We start from the raw sequence: 14,348 nt of genomic DNA, 5'->3' as shown, positions 1-14,348 counted from the left end.
ATATTCTGCAATACAACCAGAAAATGAGTATCCAAGAAGTAAGAACATCTCATTGTTCTCTTGCTTTATGTGTATACTAGACAAGAAGCCATAGTCAAGACAGAACATGATGAAGGAAAATGGATCGTGAGTCACAACATAGTTAGACAAAGGTGCATTATCCCCTCAACCCCCACCTTTTGCCTTGTATGAAGAATACTTAATGAGAGAAGCTGGTGTGGAAGAAAAGCATGGACGCATGGAGTAAAAAATGCTTGAGAAACCTCATAATAGAAGCCATGGAGCATAGTCAAAGAATGGGACTATGACTAAATATAAGCAAGCATTTGCAATGCTAAGAGACCTGGCTTGAAAGTGCTAAATCATGCAAAAACAAGCATGCCCAAATGCTCACCTGCACATGCATTGTGATTACTTGAAATCTGTACTTCAAACCATAACATAAAAACATAAAAAGAATGTTGCTTTCAAAAATCAAAACATGGCACCTGTGCTAGACAGCACATACGCAAAGAATAAAAAATGTATATACATCATCCTACAACTGAGAAACACATAAATAAAGCACTTATGACCTGATTTAGATATTGGTGACAAGTTACTTTGTCACAGTGGTGACCGATATCCCATCTGCCACAATTTAAACCTAATTATATACAATGGGATTTAGATTTCGGCGGACGGGATATCCATCACTGTTTTGATGTAGTAACTCTTCCACCAATATCTAAATCAGGACCTCACTTGCCCCAGTACTGCTTGAAGCTGAAAACTATAACCATCCACAAATCATCGTGCAACAACCTCTGGCTGAAGTTGAATTCTTCAAAGCCCCGTTCAGTATAGGGCATGTTAGTATTGTATGTTGTTTGGTGTGTGTTTTATGTTGTATGTAGTGCTGACATCAGAGTCTTGTCAGGCTGCTAATGACTCTAAAAAGAACAAAGATGACAATATGAGCATTAACCAACTTCAAAGTTGTCAGTAAAGAGATAGCGGTGATGGACAGATTCTGTTTTCCAGAACAACAGAAAACATATACAATATTCCCTGTGACCCTGTATGGATGCAGACGTTGGACAATGGAGAAGCAGGACAGGAAGAACAAAGATGCAGATGAACTGTGCTCTTGGAGGAGACTTCTAAAAAAACTGTGGGCAGCTAGGACTACAATAAGATATATCCTTAATTACATGAAGCTAGAACTTTCACTCAAAGCACAGACAATGAGATTGATGCTTCTGTACGTTGGACAGGTAATGCAAAGACTCTACTCCATGGTAAAGACTGTGGTGCCTGGACAAGTCAAAGGAAAATAAGTAATAGAACGACCAGCTGGAGGGTTCTCAAATGTTTCTCCTTAAGTGCTCTGCCCATGTTCCTTAATGGAATGTGGTGGGTTATGAGAGGATGGAGAATAGTGGAAAAGGAAACTGGATGCAGAGTAGGCTCATATTGAAAAGGCTCAGTTATTTGTGGTTGGCAGGTCACAGGCTGGAGACTATAGTTCCCCATCCATGGTGACACTCTCATGTCCCCTACTTACTCACTTTGAAATTGAAAGCACAGTCTCTAAACTGTGGCATACTGCACACAGGATCTGTTACAACCTTGTCCCTGCCAATACTTCCAGAAGACATGCATGATTTCTTCATTTCCGCTGACTTTTTCTTCACAATGCCATTTACTTTTTCTAGCGCTAAAAACATTGAACATCAATAATACTGATTCAATTAGACCAACTTTAAATTGGGGTGAAAAGATTGTAGTATAAACTGATAACTTTAGATGGATGTTACAGCGCCCTTATCATAGTTCAATTTGTGTTATACCCACGTATGTAAACCACACATCCGTTTGGTGCCCAAAGAGGTACTATATCATCTAAAACTCGAAGTGGGAATTAAGCTTTTCATCCTGGACACAAGTGATTCAGTCACTTGTTCTCGCAGATTAGACTGTGTTAATTCCCTACTCACAATCCTTCCCAAACTCCACTAAGTCCCTCTCAAAGCAACCTTGTATTTAGCCAAGGGGTTGGCCACTAGCATGAGAAACGTTTCTGCCACATCTTCAAAATTCTGATTTATGTTAAGTGGTTTCCCATTAAAGGAAAGGAGCATCATGAGATTATCCTGCATCACACATAAGATACGCCACTATGATAGCCTGAGCTATCTTGCTCAGAACTTTTTCACAGAAGGCCAACATGCCCTCCAGAAATCTAACACTCTTCTAGAAATTTCAAAATTCATGAAAACAAAAAAAAGAATGAAGAACTCTTTCATGGAAGTGCACTATGGTGTGGTAATTTGGGTAATCGCTTTGCTCTTTCTTTCTATATAATATATACATTAACAGTACCTTTTAATTTGATCACCTTCTGTAACTGTTTTCCATGTTCTAATTGCCCCTGTGAAGCCTCCTCTCTGTAAAGGCCCATCTACAGGCCCATTTCCTTGCTTCCAGCATTCATCAAAATATTAGAAAAGCATGTCAATAAACACCTGTCCAGTTTTTAGGTCGAGCGCGCAAGCACGTTGACCTGTTGTAAGTATTTGTGGGATTTTAACCACGCCCACTGCAAGCCCATCTCTTTCACTCGTTCGTGGACTTGCCTTTCAAAATTCCTTTATCATCATTGGTAAATGCTTTTTGTTTGTCCCTCCTTGGGGCGGTTTTGTTACCGCCTTGAGAGACTGCCCCTGTTACATGGATAATTGCATGGTTGCTGATAAGTTTGATAAGTTGAAAAACGTTTTCTTTTTGTGTCTCTCCTTCGCACTCATGCTCATGGCGCCCATGGCTCTTTGAATCGGCTTGCTTATGTCAACTGTTTTACTTTTTATTTTCAATTTATGTGGAAAGAGAAGTCCAGATAGAAATTTACAACGCTAATAGCTCTAACTCGAGCAAATGTGAGACCCATTGCATTGCAAATGCTTGTTTTGAAATCCTATGACATTCTTTACCTCACGCAGACAGGCTTCAGGCCAGGCTGTAGTACAGAAATTGCTCTGCTGATAGCTACAGTGGAACGCCGGGCAATCTTAGACAAGGGAGGTTCAGCGGCCATAATCATGTTGGATCTGAGTGCGGCATTCAACACCGTGTCACATTCCACCCTCATCCAGAGAATGATGGAAGTTGGAATCACAGGAGATGCCATCAAATGGCTGAAAGCCTTTCTGGCCAACAGGAGCTTTCAGGTTTGCGAAGGTACACTAAATTCTACTGTTCACTCCCTTCAGTGTGGAGTCCCACAAGGATCTTCCCTTAGTCCCACACTTTTTAATCTGTATGTTCTCCCCCTTGAGGAAATCATATGGACACATGGTTTTGTCTTAGTGTTGTACGCAGATAACACTCAGATTATCATGGCCCTCATTCCTGATGTAAGCTGATCCTCCACTCTCCTTAAGAAATGTCTAAATGAGGTTACTGACTGGATGGCTGCAAGCAGTCGGACACTTAACAGTGACAAAACCGATGTTCTTGTGGTAGGCAAAGCAGGTCTAGATGGCTGGAATTATCGTGGGCCAGAACAACTAGGTGAATTACCCAAGCCTGCCCAAACAGTAAAAGGTTTATGTTTTTGGATTAATGAAAATCTTTCAATGGAAACACGTTTCAGCGTCCTTAGATCCCTAAGGAGGTTCTTACATGTATTACCACAATCCACCAGGAGAGTAGTGGAACAATGTCTAATAAGTTTGTGATTAGACTATGGCAACTCCCTTTACCAAGGGAGTTCAAAATTGGTGATAAAAATACTTCAAGTGGTTCAGAAGGTCAGAGCCAGAGTATTGCTAAAATACCCAGACATCAGCCAGTTCTGCCCTGGCAACGCTACACTGGCTTCTGGTCCAAAAAAGAATCTACTTTAAGGTCCTGTGCACTGCACCATCGGGTCTTTCATGGAAAAAGCTCTCCTATCATTCAAACACTACTTACCACATCTGTCCCCAGAAGATACCTCTGTTCAGGCAGTCTAAAACTCCTGTCAGTGCCTACGGTCGGGAAAGAAAGAAACGGCAGCCTATCCTTTGCTCATTTGGTGCCTAAGCTTTGGAATAGCCGAGTCGGAAGGATAGTTAGGAAACTTTTAAAAACTTATCTTTTTTTATGTCATGGCAAAACCTATAAGTTCACCTGGGAAGCCGTAGAGGTTGTTGCAATATGCGAAAGGAGGCCTGGTCTGGTAGATATACGCTATATGAAAACAACTATTCTAAACTAAAGCACTAACACACCCGCTGGGTCTGGTTTACACTATATAAAACTGCTAATAAATACCTATGCTGCATACCCACTCTGATTTCTTGAACTACTTTTCTTGCAGTGTATTTCAGTGGAAGAATCATTAAACCTCGAAATGTACTTTAAATGTTCTATTAGAATCAATATTTTAGGTACAATTGGTTCACATATTATAAATGTGGTGTTATTATAGGCAAAGTTTTATGGTTTGTGGTTTAACATTTTGAAACTTGGAGTCCTTTTCACCATACAATTGTTTATACTCCTTAATAGAGTCAACCACTAGTAAAACGTGATTGGGACTAATGGCCCCTAAAAGCAACTTTGCCCACACAATATATGCAAAGCTGACAGAAAAGGCCACACAGAAGGGTGGGTTGGAAGTTCAGGTTATGGAGCCAGTAGGGCAGATGAGAGGGCATTAGGAGAAACACCGCCCTAGGCAACAAGTTCAATCAAGGGGTTGGCAAAAGCTCAGCTCATTCTTTTCTGATACAGAGCTTCATGGTGTCACTGAGGATGGATGGAATCCAGAGAGGTTGCTTGTCTCTCTGCCATCTTTGGAGACAGTTATGCATTTATGTATGTGGTATTTCTATAGCGAGAACCGAGCCGAAAGGCAGCAGAGTGCTGTACAGGTGCTGGGCGTAAGGATTTTTCCTGTGCTAAGCAAAGTGACTCCCTTTGCATCCTAGTTGCATTGGTCGACCTGCCCTGTTCCTATTGGATAAGGGTCGAGTGATTTGCATATTGCCAGTGCTTAATTTGAACCAGTAATTGTCAGTAGGTGCCACCAGCATACATTTTTAGGGTCCGGCACTTACTTTTATACATCAGGCCTTTACCTCAAGCAAGAGAGGGAAAACACAAAAAGCGTAACAATGGGGGAAGAAAAAGATGGGTAAAACATCACGAAGGAAGAAAGGAGGAACCTGTAAGAGTCAGATAAACGGGCAGAGTGTCTGATAGTGGATTAAAGAGGCCTGGGGTGAATTTAGGATTACACATCCTTGGTATCCGGCATGCCAACATTACATTTCACGGGGCACAAGCTTCTGAGCAGATCTTTGGGCACCAGCACTCTTTCATTTGCAAATTAAGCTCTTCATATGGCTGGGTGTTAACTTAGGTGGCATAGTGAGCAAAAGAACGATGGGTTGGAATGCGGCCCGAGCGATTAGTGGATAGATGTATTACCACCATTCTTCCCATCATCTTTGTCTGTTTGATGCATTGTGGTATAACCTACCACTTTTAGGAACAATGTGTCACATTCTCTGATGGTGGTACCCTATAAGTTGACATTGATCTTGGCTTGCTATAAATTCAAGGTGGCCCATCAAGGTGTAAGATGGAAATCGGTCGAGCTTCTTGTTTGACAGTTTTCCTCCAGATAAGTTACCATTCCTGTCAGTTGCAAAGGTTTTTGGATTGAAAACCTCAGATAAAAGTGCTGAATAAATGCGGTATTTGATAAATGAACTACTTTGTGAACAGCTCTGTATTTGTAGGATGGAGGAAGATGTTACAAGCTAGATATAGCAAAGTACTTGTCATTCTAGCCCGTGTCCAAATTTCATCGTTTCAGTAAAAGCTAGCTGCTGGAGCACCTACAAACTACCGAAGCTGCCCAGTATATACTCGTTTGTACTTATTTTAAGTGCAGCGCCCTAAATCACACTAGCTTGGCAATTACATCAGATGTTACCAGTGCCAGTAACTTAATGGTACTACTGGTATTGTGCTCTCAGGTTAAAGGAACAAAAGGAACACACACGTGATTATGTATTTGCCTAGCAAGGTCTAAACATATTCGTAACATTTAAAATAATATTCTATTTAAATCGGTATAAAATTGGAATATGTACAACAAACTTCTAGCCAACCAAAACAAACAAGTTATACCCTTTTTTATTAACTTTTCAACTGCTTACCCATGACATTTACCTCCTTCTTAAACTATGCACTTGTCTTCAAAAGGTCTTCTATTAAACCTACTGGCGCATTTTCCCATAGTCCCCTATACTACGTCATCATATTACAGTCAATGACTCTAGTGGGCAACCTCTCCATGGATAAGAGGCAGATAGGCCACTGAGGCCACTATCTTCGTCCGACCGAGCACCCGGGGCATCTGCCAGTGGAACAAACTATAAAACGTGGAAGGATATTGCTGCAAACCCACTGTTGGATAGCATCTCCGCCGAGCACAGACGAGGGAGGGCACCTGAGCGACACGTGAATACAACACCGTTTCTGGGAAAGAGGCGGTAAGTGGTCTCGGGTTACACAGCCTGGACTGGTGGGCCAGTCGCCCCGGAGCGCGCTGCTTCACGAACACTCCAGAAAGAGCCCGGGGAGTTTAAAGATAGCAACAGCTGGGGACACAGATAGTCTTAATATAGCAGCCGGGCTGCCGGGACCTCGTGGCGCGGACGCCTGCGGAGACTGAGGAAAACCGACTGAGGCGAAGGCTTTCCCGGAGCACGAGGCCTGGACCGAGCCCACTGAGAGAGAGGTCGGAACCGGCCCCGGAACGCCTTCTGGGAGAGTCTGCTGCTGAGCAGGGAGCCATCGCCCGCGGACATGAGGTAATGTTCAGTCAGTGGCACGCCCATAGTGATACCTTTGGGCCTCGTGGGACTATTGTATCTCACCGACTATGGATTTTTGTAGAGAATTAGTCAGTACGCAGGGAGAAAAGTGATGGGGCGATGACAAGAGGAAGAAAACTTAAAAGTTTGCTCATGTCCTTCCCTCTGCAGAACCATGGAATATTCAAAGGCCCAGATTTACAACATTCTTTTTGCTGGGTTTGCCTCACAAAAGTGATACGAGTAGCGCTGAAAGTAGTCCTAAACAGTGCTTAATTTGTAAATAAAAAGGTGCCGGTGCCCAAAGCCCTTCTCTAGAACACGCGGCTGCTGCATTTAAATGTGCGAGCACGAAATACTGGGGCAGCGTAATCCTGAAGCCATCTCGGGACTCTTCAAACCATTTAAAGCCACTTCCTGCCCCTTCAGTTGACTCTGCCTTTCTACCATGGTGACGCTTTTTCCATTTTCTCTTCCGCCGTCTTTCCCAAACGTTTCTTTTGCTCGCAGCAAATGCTGGAGGCAGAAGAATAAGCCCCGGCCCTCAAAAATAAGTGCCGGAGCTCAGTACCGGAAACAACAAGCACAAATTAAGCCCTGGTCCTAAAGGTTCTCAATTAGTGCTATATGCTACTTTGCCTCTAGGGGGAGGTCCATGGATTATGAGTATGCTTTCTCGTGCAACCAAGCACGGGTTTTGACACAAATCTATGTACTAACATTGTTAGACAGTATTTGTGTCTAAAAATGACTCCTCCTCGAGGCAGACGTCATATCGGAGAAGCTATTTTTTCCCCTAAAAATGTTTCCAACTTTGCATGTCTGATGTAATGTACATCACACATATACATTTGGAAACATATTAAAGCTTGTCCAAGCATAGTGTTTTGTACTGCAAGGATACCCTTCAAGTACAAAACCTATGCTAGACATCACACACCCAGGCAAAAGTGCGCCAGTGCTGATGGAGAGCGCAACAGAGCTATATCGTATGGTGTTTTCTGTTCTCTCCCTTTAGTGCAGCACAGCATCTTTGGTTGAAGCGCTATGTTGCGTGAAATCTTACTAAATCTGCCTCTAAATCTCCAGCTCTGTCTTAGTTCTTGTTCTGTGATTTTACACATAGAGAGCAGTTAATGAGATGTTGTAGTCATTTGTGGCCTCTGAGCCTCATAGACCAACCTACGCAATGCAATAACATACAGTAGACATACCTAGAGCCATTTTATGAGTGCCACAGATAATTCTGATATGTGCAGCGATTCCTCTTATTGCACATATTGGTATTATGAGTTGCGGCGATATTGCTGAGTACGGTGTGATAACATCCATATCCCATATATATCTCAGCAGGTTAAACCTGTAGGAATCTACTGGGAAAATACAGTAATACAGTAATATGTGAATTTTGGTGCCGTAAGCACACGTTATGCTCCATTTTGTGGGGGAAACTTGTAATAAGCGATAATGATCACACATGATAAAACAAGCTGTTCGGATTTCATGTGCAAAATAATGATTACACTGGACAATGGGGCCCTTGTAGTAAGGTCCTTCGTCTCCACCTGTGTCTCTGCTCTTAAGTGATGAGCAGAAGGGAGTCAGTGCATTTGGAAAGCGATGAAAGCATGAGGATGATGTGTAGGCTGAAGTCAAGAGAGAGAATCAAAGCCATAGCTCCTTCCCCTTGCAAGTATGTACAATGCTGCCCTAAGCAGACCACATCACAACCCTGTAAGAGCCATTTTTGCAACAAAGGTAGGCATCTTTTACCATTTTATTCATGTTTTATACTCTGCTTCTTGTAGGCTTTTGTGGGGTTTGTTATGTGCTCACGTTGTAGGACTGCCTGGATGTTTGCTTTCTTATAATGCACAACACCCAGCCCAATGTGAGAGGCACATATTTATTATGCAATTGTCTCGATAGGCGGCACTTGAAAATTCAACAGGCATGAAGAAGAAATTCACCTTTGAAAAAAGTTGTAAAATACTTGTGACTGGTCAACATCTAGATTTTAATGTTCTGAAAATGGTTTAGATCAGTGGTTCCCAACCTGTGGTCCGGGGACCCCTCGGGGTCCGCAAAGCCTTCTCAGGGGGTCCGCGACTGCTTAGAGAATTAAAAAATATTAACAAATATTGAAAAATTAGGTCCCCAGCTTCCAGTAATGACTCAGGCGGGGGTCCCCCGATTCCAATGATGATTCAGTGGGGGTCCCTGGGTTCCATTAATGTTAAAGTGGGGGTCCACATAAATCAAAAGGTTGGGAACCACTGGTTTAGATTGTATTATAAAAATAGCAGATACAACCATTCTATGTACAGTGCTTTAAAAATAAATATTGCAAGACAGAGGAGACAGTTGCTTCTCAGTGGCTGCCCTTGCCAGCTCCCATACCTTCCTGCCCTTCTGAAAGAAAATGGAAACCCACATATTATAACTCACATACCCCAACCGTCAGTGCTCACCGATATACTCTTATGAAGTGCCCAAAAGCAAGCAAGTTATGCTATGTGCAATATACAAAATAAATATTATCAAGTAATGGCCCATTTTATAGTATGATGTCTCGCTGCACGTATTTTACTCAAGACAGAACAAAATTGCATCTTCTCCCTTTTTAAGAATACTAACACATATCAAGTTCCCAGCATGTTGTAACTAGAGGGATTCTTGCATAACAATGGTCTGATTACAGTGTTCTAAAGGTAACAGTGGTGTAATCACTGCTAACATGTTAAGGGCTGCACTTGAATCTGGAAGGTGGGGGTCGGGGATTATAATCACACTATATTGGACTGTAAGTATTTTCTCTTTTGCATGCATGGTTGCAGAAGGCTGTTTGTTGGTAGGGGCATCAACCATGATCATACTGTCTTGATGTCATGTGTCAGGTCCAGAGAGTATGCTCCAGATTTGAGCAAGTGCATGTAGAAGCATCATATGCAGAACATTAGAGGAGTGTGAGGGTAAGCTTTGCAGGCAACCTGTACAACCCAGTATAATTTTGTAATGAGAGTCAGCTTAGCCGCGATCTTGTGATCAGTCAACTATGTATTGCTGTTCCAAAGGTAAGCTAGCCACAGATGATCCCATTCTCTTTTGTTCCTTGGCCTGCATGCCTGGACAGAGATTCAGCTCCCACTGATAGTCTAACTCTGGAGGGACACAAGTGCAATCCATGTGGACATGGATAAGCCACTAGCAATATAGTGTATGGAGTCAACCAACCCAAGACCGGCAGAAGCCAGAAACATGAAAGCACTGGTAAGCCACCAATAGTTTACTGGATATATTTGGCCAAGAAGTGATGGGAGCCCAACCCCTTTAGCTGGTAGTAGCACTCTACTGAGACTGCAAAACTTAAGGAGCGTGAATGATACTGATGCAATAGCTTCACATGAGCTACACAAATTCCGGGAGGTACAGCTTGGTATGACCCATACAGAGGATAGTAGATACAGTTTGCTCTAAAGTGGAGTATCAGCAACCCAGAAAACCACAAACAGCACAGAACTAGATCTATGTGTCTACGTAAAAGCAGAAAAGGGGAGTCATTATTTGGGATGTGCCTTATATACCTATTGAAAAGAAAAGACTAAGGAAAGGAATGAGGATTTGGAAGAAATGGAGATAATTAGGGATACTGTGCATTCCATTAGAGAGAAGGATATCTGGCCCTTTCCAGACCCTTACAGTAACAAAGAGGGATGATGCTGCAGGAAGATGCCCATAACTGTTTGCCTTCAACCTGGACATATGAGCTAGATGCCCAAGAGGTTAAGATTAAGGAGAGTCCAGAAGAGGAAAATGGAGGTAAACTATTGCCAAAGCTAAGCAGGATGTAGCAAAGGTAACAAGCTACAGATTTCATAGTCAGCCTGGCAAAAATAAGAACCAGCCCTCTCTAGTGACAAGCATAACATAATTTGTTATGTACATTTGCTTGAAAAACCTCTAAAACAGGCAGTGCAATACATTCAACTTAACTCGTGCCAGTGGATCCCTCACAAGATCATGAAGTCAGCCACATTTAGACTAGGAGCGAGGACTTGTAAATTACTACTGTTGATAAGGTGGGAGGCACCACAAAAGCCGCAGCCTCGGGGGAGGGGGTCTGCATTAACTTGACTCTAGACAAATGTGTATTTTGCTGGGCTGTAACCACACCCTGGTATTGTGCATACGAACAATCACAGAGGTGAAGTATCCTTTGAAGAAGTCAGTAGATTTATGACATTAGTGTGTAGTCTGTAGGGCAGAGCTAGTGGTATATAAGAGGATATCCTGAAAATCCATTGCTACTGAAAGATTTCTTGTTAGATCTGGAGAAGAATCAGTTGCATGTTAGGTCAATTGCTTGACATCAAAGTGTAGTTTCCTGGTTGTCTTCATGCATGAACGTCAGTTCATCAAAAGGCCAGGGGTAGCGGCGCTTCAATGCTCTTTGAGTCGGAACGCGCTTTATAAATCTCGAATTACATTACATTACATTACATTACATGCCATAATACCTTTATTTTCACTCTCACACACGTTTACACAAACATACACATTCTTACATGCACACTCTGTCTTTCACATAAACACACTCTCACCTGCAAGCGCACACACAACATATATTGAAACATACATTGAAAAGCATGTTTTGATTACCTCAGCTGCCAGGGAGGGTTGTATTCCAGTTAATTACACTCCATTCTTTAATAACTAATAATGAATAAAGATTTGGGCTAAGAATAAGACCGCAATGGTTGAAACGCGTCAGCCAATACAAAATTGCCAGGAATGGATACACAATAAACTTCTGAGATTAAAGCAGTTTGGAGTGATGGTTTTCCTTGTTTGGAAACTTGCTGGTGCCGTTGAATATTAGCGGGTCCTGCGCCCAGAGCCGAGCACCAACCCCGTCAGGTGAAGGTCAGGAGGAAATGCAGGAAGCTCTTTCATGATATAATGAATAATGTAGCATTATTTACTATTAGTGTAATAACAAATTGATAAAAAACATGGAAAGTGGACGCCCAGCAGAAGTCCATAATGACGAGCTGCCCTCGTATTCCTGCCACTGATTTTGCCACCTCTAAGGCCAGGGATCGCAAAGGCAGCGCCAGGGCTCGCAAGGGGCAAGCCAGGGGTTGCAGCTTCCCCACAGTAGGTAAGATGGCTGCCCTTTTAAGGATGTCACCCGTAAAGCCAGTTGGGAGGTGGGGGCATGATAATGGCCCTCAGCTCCATCAGGCGCACACATGACTTCATGAGATATGGTGGAGCATGCTTGAATACAGTTTTCTCAATGGTCTCAAATGTTAAGCTGTTTTAACAATCAACTGCATATTGCAACCCAGCTTTTGCACCATAGAGAGATTTCCACTTCCCATGCATGTCCTACATTTGGTCTTCCTAGCCGGAAGCACACATCTTACAGAGGAACTGCATCATCGATGCGTGATAGTGGGAAGGACAAGCACTGGAAACCTCATATGACAGGTCAGTGTCACCCTCATTGGCATCTTTACTGCTACACAAAGGCGCTGGAACTAGGGGTGGAGGAGGTGCTGTGGCACCCCCAGAATAACTCTGTAAGTGTTCAAAAGGAGGGCAGTCGATAAAGGGGCTTAGCGATACTTTTTCATGCATCTTTTGTTATATTTTCAAAGACAGAGCTCAAAATCAGGCAATGTCATTTGACAAGTTTCTGCTTTTTTTAACATGGAGATTGGTGTTTACTTCTCCTTTTTCTTGCTCCAAAGCAAGGGAATTTTGCAACTAAATAATAATCTTCCTGGGGTACAGAGGAGAAAGAAGACGGCTCTGATATATCAAATATTTTCTAGCCCACCATAAAGTTGAAGGAAATGGGCTTCATAAATATTTCAAAATACATTAGCAGCAAAACAGAACAAATAAGACATCTTGTTTCTTTTTCTAATTCTGAAGTGCCATGGAAATAAAGATTTACTAGAATAAAAACAAACCAATATATTTGTATGATAAATATGCACAGAAACCAAATTTCCACAACATACTGTTTGTACAACATGTAGGTTTAGCAGTAAATCTACTTGCCTGATGCAAATTTAATTGCTGTTACAAGAGGATATTTCAATGGAAAACGTGCTGTATGTACATGGGAATTGACTACCACTCTATGCTTAGCTCATATATTCGGGAGAATGCCCGTCACAATGCAACACTGGACATACACTACAGCAATACCATTCTCCTGCTGCATGGACGTGACTTGTTTGCTATAATTGTCCTTTATGCAGCACGTTTATTTTTCACAAACCCTGTTCTAGAAGCGTGGGCCTAGGGGACACTGGCACTCCAAATAACTGACATGCACATTAGCAATATTCACTGCGGGTGTGGCCATGAGTAGTCCATCCAGGGGTTGCGTGTGACCTCACCAAGATGGTGGTGGCCGGGTGGCCCAATATACATGTGACTTCAGAGATGTATCAATAATGCCAGCACCTCCACTCTGAAAATTGTTTCAGCACCACTGGCATCAAAGAGCACCATCTGATCCCTTGTAGTTAGAGAACTTGGAGACAGTGAAGAAGAAGGACTTGAGGTCACCAAACCAAGAATTCTTGAAGTTCTGGAAGAAGCGCTGCAGGATGTTTTGTTGTCATGTGCACCTCTACTTCCTTGCCAGAGATGCTGAGTGACTGACACACAACCACCCTGCTAGCAACCTCCAATACCTTGATACTGTTCAGCTTTCTGCTCACTGTTGATTGTGGATTAAGGGGAGGTTAGAGAAGATCCTTAGGCCTGGGTAGCTGCAGTAGTATTGCAGAAGATAAGGCATCACTGCAGTGTTACACCTTTGAGAGCTGTTGCGCCCATGATCATTGAAATGACACAGTTGAAGCAGAAGTAGTCGATCACCCTCAAGCACCAACCCTGTAGTGGTCCAACTAAACTGTCTCGAATGGGAAGCAGGAAGATACAGGATGCCTCACATCACTGAGACATTGGTTTTTTCCAGTTACTTACTAGTGGCTTTCTTGATCGCACTACCTGAGTTCATCCTCAGTCATGCTTTGTTCTTGTCAGATAGTTAACTATCGAATTTGACCTAATTTAAGGAGAATACCATTTCAACAAGTTGTAGTGTATGATGCTGATGACTCCCACTCAGCCCACATGGATACTTGGATTTATGGCCTTTTATCCCTTTTCGTTAGTTCTGACGCCCCATGTCAGTAAATCCTTTTTTACTACAAGTTTTCTGTTGTTAAATGTAGTCTTTATTTGTATGAGTTGCCTGGTCCTTGAGTTCTTGCAAGTGCATGCCGAAATTCGTTGCCTGCTGGCTAACACGCTTTGTTTCTCTGAGGGTGCCTCGCATCTTGTCAGGCTACCAAAAGGAGAGCATGGTCCCCTGTAAAACTCATTCCCCATAAGCCTAAAATGTAACTCTTCTAACCTTGTATTCTTAAACTCAGCCTCATGGTTTTATGATTAACCCTTTTCTTT

At 42.6% G+C, this 14,348-nt stretch overlaps 1 protein-coding gene across 4 annotated transcripts in view; it reads left to right on the top strand.

Annotated features, from left to right (window-relative positions):
* The first annotated feature begins 6,376 nt into the window (after positions 1 to 6,376).
* Positions 6,377 to 14,348, top strand: part of PTGES3L (prostaglandin E synthase 3 like) — a 74,586-nt gene continuing 66,614 nt past the window's right edge. Inside the window, exon 1 of one of the 4 annotated variants that reach the window (XM_069237754.1) lies at positions 6,377 to 6,851. In XM_069237754.1, coding sequence (XP_069093855.1) covers positions 6,847 to 6,851 — 5 coding nt within the window. In that variant the 5' untranslated portion in view covers positions 6,377 to 6,846. The remainder of the gene's footprint in view (positions 6,852 to 14,348) is intronic. The other 3 variants (XM_069237751.1, XM_069237753.1, XM_069237752.1) reach the window with 3 other exon arrangements.

This window comes from Pleurodeles waltl, chromosome 6 (genome assembly GCF_031143425.1).
Source record: "Pleurodeles waltl isolate 20211129_DDA chromosome 6, aPleWal1.hap1.20221129, whole genome shotgun sequence".
Classification (NCBI taxonomy): Eukaryota; Metazoa; Chordata; class Amphibia; order Caudata; family Salamandridae; genus Pleurodeles; species Pleurodeles waltl.
This window is presented reverse-complemented; position numbering and strand designations above follow the sequence as displayed.